Raw genomic sequence first — 9,419 nt, forward strand, 5'->3', positions numbered from 1 at the left:
GTTCATGTGGCCTTCAGATTAGCTCAAGAACAGTGCGTAGAGAGCTTCATGGAATGGGTTTCCATGGCCGAGCAGCTGCATCCAAGCCATACATCACCAAGTGCAATGCAAAGCGTCAGATGCAGTGGTGTAAAGCACGCCGCCACTGGACTCTAAAGCAGTGGAGACGCATTCTCTGGAGTGACGAATCACGCTTCTCCATCTGGCAATCTGATGGACGAGTCTGGATTTGGCAGTTGCAAGGAGAACGGTACTTGTCTGACTGCATTGTGCCAACTGTGAAATTTGGTGGAGGGGGGATTATGGTGTGGGGTTGTTTTTCAGGAGCTGGGCTTGGCCCCTTAGTTCCAGTGAAAGGAACTCTGAATGCTTCAGCTTACCAAGAGATTTTGGACAATTCCATGCTCCCAACTTTGTGGGAAAAGTTTGGGGATGGCCCCTGTTCCAACATGACTGCGCACCAGTGCACAAAGCAAGGTCCATAAAGACGTCATATTAAACCCTATGGATTAAGAATGGGATGTCACTTAAGTTCATATGCATCTAAAGGCAGATGAGCGAATACTTTTGGCAATATAGTGTACATTTCATCACACCTGTAGCAAAAACATTGAGTCAGTGAATTAGGTAATAAGTGCATAAGAGCAAAGAGGGTTGCAAATACCAGAAATATCCACAGATAGACAGTCGCTAAAGTTAATGAAGGAATAAAATACAACAAGCATATTGTTTCACTCAGTTTAAGTCTAGACTAAAGACTCATCTATTCAGCCAGGCATACACCTAATTTATCCCTCAACTCATAGTTATGTTGCAGTAGTTAGGTCTGCCGGAACCAGAAACACTTCTCTCATTCTATAACCCTGCTTTAAACTGAATTGCATCTATGCTAATATTATTCTATTTGTTTCCCTGTTTCAACCTCGGGCTATATATCCAGAGGTTACCAGAGCCTGTCAGATATAGCTCCTGTCTTGCCTGATGTCCGACTCCCACTGCTATGTGTCGCTGAATGATGACGACTAACTGCAGCCTATGCCAGCCAGACTTCACTTCAGTCTACTACGATGCACTTCACACAGAAACAACTGATGCCAACTCCAAGACATGGGAGTTCATATGCCACTGCCTGAACCTTGGATTCAGGATGGACTTCACCAAAATTAACTGCCATAAGATTCCAGCCGGACTGCGATGTATGAAGGCAAATCATTAGCAAAACTTGAGAGCTTGCATATTTGGATTTGAGAACTTGTACAATAAATATTTGTACTCTTAATTTGAAATTTACACTTAAAGCACCTATGTGAAAATTTGAAGTTGAATGTTGCAATCTGCACTCACAGGCAATAATTCAAAGCTTGTGTTCTGAATTCACAATTGCAGATAAGTAGTCACAGATGTGTAAAATGACATTCACATAAATACAACTACAGACACAAACTTGTATTACACATTAACTTTTGTACTTTAATTCATTTTCGCAGTACAACCACAAATCTGCACTTACAACCTCTCAAATCTGGCACTGCAACTTTAAATCTTCACGCCTTGACTTTTGCAACTACTTTTGTGAAAAACCTGTAGAAAAACTTGCTTGTGCACCTATAAAATCCTGATGCGAGAGAGCAAGACCAGTGTTTGTCGGGGGAAAAGGAGGGGGCAATGAAGTCATTTATTAGTTGATGCATTTTTGTACGCGATGACGTCATGCCACAGCGCCAGCCCACGCCCTTTTGTTAGGGCAAAGCAGGACAGGTGTTATGGATCAACTGGAGATCGTGTTAACTGGCCATATAATTTGGGGTGTATAACTGGGGATGCAAATAATTTCACTTTCCTTTTCAGCAGATTTGTTCAATGTGAATTGCCAAGGAGCAGAGAAAAGACGTTTTGCACATTATAAAAAAAATGTGGTAACATTATCCCGCATTGTTTCATTGATGTCTGTTCTAATGAATTTGACACAGTTTAACCTTGTACATGGCTTGATTTATGCATCCTTCACAAAGACAAATCTGCCCAATTCCAGCCTTGCTGAATCACCCCCAGATCATCACCAATCCTCCACCAAATTTCACAGTGGGTGCGAGACACTGTGGCTTGAAGGCCTCTCCAGGTCTCCGTCTAACCATAAGACGACCAGGTGGAGGATTGGGATCGGTGATGGTCTGGGAGTGATTCAGCAAGGCTGGAATCGGGCAGATTTCTCATTGTGAAGGATGCATGAATCAAGTATTGTACAAGATTATCCTGGAAAAAAAACTTGCTTCCTTCTGCTCTGACAATGTTCCCCAACTCTGAGGATTGTTTTTTCCAGCAGGACAATGATCCATGCCACACAGCCAGGTCAATCAATGTGTGGATGGAGGACCACCGGATCAAGACCCTGTCATGGTCAGCCCAATCTCCAGACCTGAACCCCATTGAAAACCTCTAGAATGTTATCAAGAGGAAGATGAATGGCCACAAGCCATCAAACAAAGCCGAGCTGTTTGATTTTTGCACCAGGAGTGGCATAAAGTCACCCAACAGTAATGTGAAAGACTGGTAAAGAGCATGCCAAGACACATGAAAGCTGACAGAAAATCAGGGTTATTCCACCAAATATTGATTTCTTAAGTCTTCCCAAGTTAAAACATTAGTTTTGTGTTGTTTAAAAGTGAATATGAACTTGTTTTCTTGCATTATTCGAGGTCTGAAAACAATCTTTTTTGTTATTTTGACCAGTTGTCATTTTCTGCAGTTAAATGCTCTAAATGACTATTTTAATTTGGAATTTGGGAGAAATGCTGTCAGCACTTTTGTAACGAGGTAAGGTGGCAAGGAGGAGGCGGGAACCGGCTAAACGGTCAACGTAAAGTTTAATGATAAAACTCAACATAAACAAACACAGACACACATGTAACACGGCCGTGTGCGTCTCGCTCTCTCTCAAACTGGCGCCTCCGGCTAGCTTTTATCCCCCTCCGGGCTGATTAGCCCGATTCAGGGCCGTCCGTGTGTCCTCACGCAAAATTTATACAAAATTAGAGGTATTTCGTGGTGCATGCAAGGATAGTGTCTGTAGCTACAGACAGGTACTAAAAGCTGCCAGGTCAGCATATTTCAGCAAACTCATAGAAAATAACCACAACAATCCTAGGTGTTTATTCAGTACTGTGGCTAAATTTGTTAGGAATAAAGCCTCAACTGAACCAGATATTCCATCACAGCACAAGAGTAATGATTTCATGAATTTCTTTACTGATAAAATTGAAATAATCAGAAATAAATTTGGAATTATGCAATCACCTGTCACAGTACCTCAGAAAACAGTGTCTCATAATTTTCCTCACGTGCAACTTCAATCCTTCACTGTCATAGGTCATGAAGAGCTAACAAAACTTATCGAAACATCAAAAGCCACAAGACGTATATTAGATCCAATACCAACCAAGCTCTTAAAAGAGGTATTCCCTGTAATCTCAGAACCTCTTCTTAATATTATTAACTCCTCGCTCAACCTCAGGACTCCTTTCCTGAGGTCACCAGAACCGACTGGATCCAGCTCCATTCCTGCTTCATGTTGGACTCCACTGCTACGTGTCTCTGATGACGACTAATAGCAGCCGGTGCCAACCAAACATCACTTCAGTCTATTACGATGGACTTCAGAGAGTGAACTGATGCCAACTCCAACCATAAGACATGGAATACTTCATATGCCATTGCCTGAACCTTGGACTTACGATAGACCACACTGAAATTACCGGCCGGTTGAACTGCGATGCACCTAACTTATCTCTGCCTGCATCACCTCAGTCTAATGATGGACTACACTCTTGAAATGGAATACATAGACTATCAATTAATTGCCAACAAAATACTTCATCAGCCAACTAATGAGGACAATTGCATCTATGTGAACTTCTGCAGTTAATTCAGTATGGACTTCAAAGACATTAGTCATTAATCTTACAGTTCATACAAAATCTTTGATGGTTTAATAATTTTAAACCATGACTTGCATTATACATAAGTAATATTGCCATTATATTCATGATGTTAGGCAGAGGGGAACTGGCTCCCACAGTGAGCCTGGTTTCTCCCAAGGTTATTTTTCTCCATTAACCTACATCTTATGGAGTTTTGTGTTCCTTGCCACAGTTGCCTTCGGCTTGCTCACTGGGGTTCTAAATACAATTATTATTTAATTTCTTAATTACTTATTTTTTAACACAATTAACAATTGTATTTTATCAAACTACACAATGATGACTCTAAGACATTATAGATATTACAGTTTCATTTTCTGTTAATGCATGATTTTCTGTAAAGCTGCTTTGAAACGATGTGTGTTGTGAAAGGCACTATACAAATAAAAATGACTTGACACAACTGACCTGCAGCAGCTAAATTTTTTATGAAGAAATTACATAAACTGATTGCAAACTGCTTTTTTTTTTTTTTTTTCTAAAGTGCTGTCACTGTGACAGATATGAGGTCAAATATGATCTAACAATGATCTTATCTGATCAAGATCACCATATACGATATAGCAGGAGGAACAGATCCCATCTCCACCGCCACAGACCATGCACTACTGTTTGTGAAAGGATAAGTGAATAAAAATAACATCATACAGTGGAAATTATGTCTTTGCATTTAGTTTTAATTCAGTAAATAATATTGTTCAATCGAGAACAGCTGTTATTAAGTTTTGATATGGAATATGATCATACTGAAGAAAATTATAATTTATTGTATGTGGGTAAATACTTTAAGCAGTAAAGACACATATTGCATTTCTAGTGGTAATTTTAATTTTTATATATCACATTTCTTAGGCTTTAGAAGCATGTTAAACATGCGAGGATGTGTATTCATCAACCTGTTACATGTCTGACACACAGGCTCAAGTTTAAACTTTTGTTGATATTTCAGAAAATAACCCACATAATTTATTCACTGTAAACCAGAGATAAACTATTTATAATAACTTTTATTAACATTAAAAGACATTATTACATTCTATAAAGCTTAAAAGATTATTAAAACTGCAGCGCTGCCTATTTCCACCGTTGAAATCTGCCGCTCCAAAGAACCCGGAAACGCGATTTCCTGCGGTGTGACGTCAGAGTAATTTCATCTATAGCGGCATTTGCATGTCAAATTAACATGTAACATGCAAGTTCGTAAAAATGCGACAGCACGAGCACGCTGCTGCCTGCAACCCGACCCGAGCCCGTCTGGACCAGAAAACCTTTCGGGTTTCAAGCCGGGTTCGGGTCAGTTCTTAAAGGATGACTTTGGGTTCGGGTTTGTAATGAAACAATAAATCGGCCAGGAACAAGCGTTGAGAGAAGCCGAGAGCGTCAAACATTTGAGAAATGCTAAAGTTTATTCAGATAATGGGCAAAAAAGCCAGACGGCACTATGACCTGAAAGCAGCAACGTCTGTCATAAGACCTTCAAAACCTGACGATTATAATGCTGAAATTTCTGCTGGTTTCAGTGCTTCAATCTCATTACTATGTTTAAATTAGACTTCAAACACAAACAAACACAAGACTTAGGCTACAGAGACTGCATACACATATCTCACTACGGTAACAAATATGTGTATTTTGTATCATTATTCCGCTAGTGTTTACTGCTGTGTATAATTCCGGAACACACACTCACTCTTTCACTCTCTCTGTTTAAAAAAACTTAACTTGAACATAGCCTATTTCTGCAGTATGTAAACTATAGGCTACATATTATGTAAATTTCCTCTACCCATAGAATATGATCATTATTTGACCAATACTGTAGCGCACTACTGCTTGAAAACTGTTGTTTCATACAGGTTCAAATTCTATTTTTGCAAATAATATGCAGTATGCTAGTATTCCATTTCATCCATAACAAATTATAATACTCATCTCACCCTCTAACGCGAGCTGTTTCAGTCTCACTAGAGTCCTCATGTTTCTCTCAATAACACTTCATTCATATAAACAGCAATATTAATAATGACACGGAAAATTCGCGTGTAACACACCAGCAACATGCTGTCATACACATAAAAAGACGAGCTGTGATTGGGCCAAGCTGTCAGAGTCATACATTCTGATTGGACGAAATTTAACCGTGACTTGTGACTAGAGCTAGGTCCTAATCCGCATTTCTCCATGTAAATATTATGTTTTCCTATGTGTGTAAAAGAAGAACACTTTTTGGAATGGCATTTAAAACACAATCGAATTGTTTACGTTCACAATATAGATTGTATGGGCTTCTTGCACAACTACTTCCGCGTTCTACTTAGTGCGAAATAAATATAGTTGATGTTCATCGTATCTGCCAAAAGACCAGCAAAGCCCCTTCAAGTAAACTGGAGAAAGGTTTTAAATTGTATGCCGCTTCATATATTCATAGATACGAAGGAAAGAAAACATCTAATTCCCAGGCTGGAGGCTTATTAACTGGCTAATTAATACACATGTGTTATTGATATCCAGTATCAAATAGACACAAGTTGTCAAGTGAAGTCAGCGTTAGAGCCTTGTGTTACAGATCAATGAGGAAGAATGAGCCACCACACTGTTTAATAGTATGCAGGAAAACTAGGGGATCAGGTTCAACTCTGTTCAGATCTTCATGTTCAGATTGTTGTTGTCCATATTTAGAGATAATGAATACCTGAGCTCAGTGCAGTCATCCGGGAAGTGTCCTGAGTGTCCGGGAAGTCATTGAATTACTCAGCAAGGTTGGCTCTGACCTCAGCTGGTGAAAGCCACACACACACTGATCCCAATTGTGTGTAGAGGTAGTTTGTCCATTTTGAAATTATTCTGCTCACTGTGGATGGATGAACATGGAAGTGATGTCCCAGGTCTCTCTCCTTCAACTGACAGATACATAAGGAACAGAATAAAAACTCATCGATTGGCTGCAGCAGCGGCAAAAATTGTTAAAGGTAAGTTTGAGTCGCGTGGCGCTATGCGAGGGTCGGATGTGCAGAGGTGGGTATAGCGTGCTACATTTACTCCGTTACATTTACTTGATTAACTTTTTTGGGGGAAAATTACTTTAGTGGGTTTAAAAGTGGGTACTTCTTTCACTCAAGTAAATTTCTAATGACTTTTTTACTTTTACTTTACAATGGGCGGTGTTCCTGTCGTTACATTACTGGGTTTAATTTTAATTAATGTGTAATTTATTGAGAGATTACTGAATGGGACTTTTACAAGAGTGGAAGTTCACACAGCTGTGTGTGCTGCTTTCACAGTCTGTCACTCAATCACTGCTGCAGCATCAAACTCTTCAAAGTGAAACACTCTTTGCTCCGCACAGTGACAAAAATAATCGTTTCTTCATGCAATGCCTTCATTTAACACCAAGACAAGCAGATGTTTCAAGATTAAAATCACAGCTTCAACTTAAGGAAGCACTCTGAGGTAAGTTTTGACTCTAATGCTAACATGGGCTTTTCTGTGTGAAGGTGATGGTAATTTTCAGGGTGATTCTGTAACTGGGTTCTTATGACATCAGTTTTTAAGTGTACATTTTTAAATCAGTGCAGCAATATATCAGTGCGCTTTGTTCCGTGTCCCGCATGTCATGAGCAGTATTTACGCATTTATCCCACGCCCTCGCGGGGGTACTGGAAACTAAAGCAGCTACTTCAGGCGGATTAACTATAAATCCATGTAAACATCCAAGTTAAGTGTAAATAAATGCCTTGTCTCCGCTGTTTGCGTGATTGACCACTGGAGCGCGAACAGACAGTATTTCTGCGCATGCACAGTGAGGTGCGCGGGGCGCGCGCATGAGATGTGTGGGCACGAGGCAATCGTATGGCGAAGATTGTCTTTGTTCGAAATCGTTCACTCGTTCACTATTTCCTATATAGTTAATGGCAGTTAGTGCACTATATCTCAGCAGTGAGTGAACGGAATGAGTGAGAATTCGGACACTGACATATACACAAAGCGTCGGATCTCTGAGGCTATCACAGAAACAACATTACATACAGCTGTGCCCAAAATTTTGCATACCCTTGAAGAATTGGTAATATATGTACCATTTTTAAAGAAAACATGAGTGAGCAGGCAAAACACATTTCTTTTATTTCTTATGGGATTCATAACTGTAGGTTATAACAGAATGGCACAATCATAAAACAAAACATGGCAACAAAGAAAAAAATGAAATGACCCCTGTTCAAAAGTCTGCATACCCTTAGTTCTTAATACTGTATATTGCCCCCTTTAGCATCAATGACAGCGTGCAGTCTTTTGTAATAGTTGTCTATGAGGCCCCAAATTCTTGCAGGTGGTAAAGCTGCCCATTCGTCTTGGCAAAATGCCTCCAGGTCATGCAAAGTCTTTGGTCCTCTTGCATGAACTGCACGTTTGAGATCTCCCCAGAGTGGCTTGATGATATTAAGGTTAGGAGACAGTGATGGCCACTCCAGAACCTTCACCTTTTTCTGCTGTAACCACTGGAGGGTCAACTTGGCCTTGTGCTCATGGTCATTGTCGTGCTGGAAAGTCCAAGAGTGTCCCATGCGCAGCTTTCCTGCAGAAGAATGCAAATTGTCTGCCAGTATTTTCTGATAACATGCTGCATTCATCTTGCCATCAATTTTCACAAGATTCCCCGTGCCTTTAGAGCTCACACACCCCCAAAACACCAGTGAGCCACCACCATGCTTCACAGTGGGGATGGTATTCTTTTCACTATAGGCCTTGTTGACCCCTCTCCAAGCATAGTGCTTATGGTTGTGACCATAAAGCTCTATTTTGGTCTCGTCACTCCAAATTACAGTTTGCCAGAAGCTGTGAGGTGTGTCAAGGTGTTGTCGGGCATACTGTAATCTGGCTTTTTTGTGGCATTGGCGCAGTAAAGGCTTCTTTCTGGCATCTCGACCATGCAGCTCATTTTTGTTCAAGTATCGTCGTATTGTGCTCCTAGAAACAACCACACCATCTTTTTCCAGAGCAGCCTGTATTTCTCCTGAGGTTACCTATGGGTTTTTCTTTGTATCCCCAACAATTCTTCTGGCAGTTGTGGCTGAAATCTTTCTTGGTCTACCTGACTTTGGCTTGGTATCAAGAGATCCCCGAATTTTCCACTTCTTAATAAGTGATTGAACAGTACTGACTGGCATTTTCAAGGCTTTGGATATCTTTTTATATCCTTTTCCATCTTTATAAAGTTCCATTACCATGTTACGCAGGTCTTTTGACAGTTCTTTTCTGCTCCCCATGGCTCAGTATCTAGCCTGCTCAGTGCATCCACGTGAGAGCTAACAAACTCATTGACTATTTATACACAGACACTAATTGCAGTTTAAAAAGCTACAGGTGTGGGAAATTAACCTTCAATTGCCATTTAAACTTGTGTGTGTCACCTTGTATGTCTGTAACAAGGCCAAACATTCAAGG

General features: G+C 40.3%; 1 protein-coding gene across 2 annotated transcripts in view; it reads right to left on the minus strand.

Moving 5' to 3' along the window:
• Positions 1-6,054, minus strand: part of ndufaf7 (NADH:ubiquinone oxidoreductase complex assembly factor 7) — a 109,074-nt gene extending 103,020 nt beyond the window's left edge. For both annotated transcript variants that reach the window (XM_051654834.1, XM_051654833.1), the window contains exon 1: positions 5,915-6,054. In XM_051654834.1, the coding sequence (XP_051510794.1) occupies positions 5,915-5,954 (40 nt within the window). In that variant the 5' untranslated portion in view covers positions 5,955-6,054. The remainder of the gene's footprint in view (positions 1-5,914) is intronic.
• Positions 6,055-9,419: the final 3,365 nt, after the last annotated feature.

Source organism: Myxocyprinus asiaticus, chromosome 25 (genome assembly GCF_019703515.2).
Source record: "Myxocyprinus asiaticus isolate MX2 ecotype Aquarium Trade chromosome 25, UBuf_Myxa_2, whole genome shotgun sequence".
NCBI classification, from domain to species: domain Eukaryota; kingdom Metazoa; phylum Chordata; class Actinopteri; order Cypriniformes; family Catostomidae; genus Myxocyprinus; species Myxocyprinus asiaticus.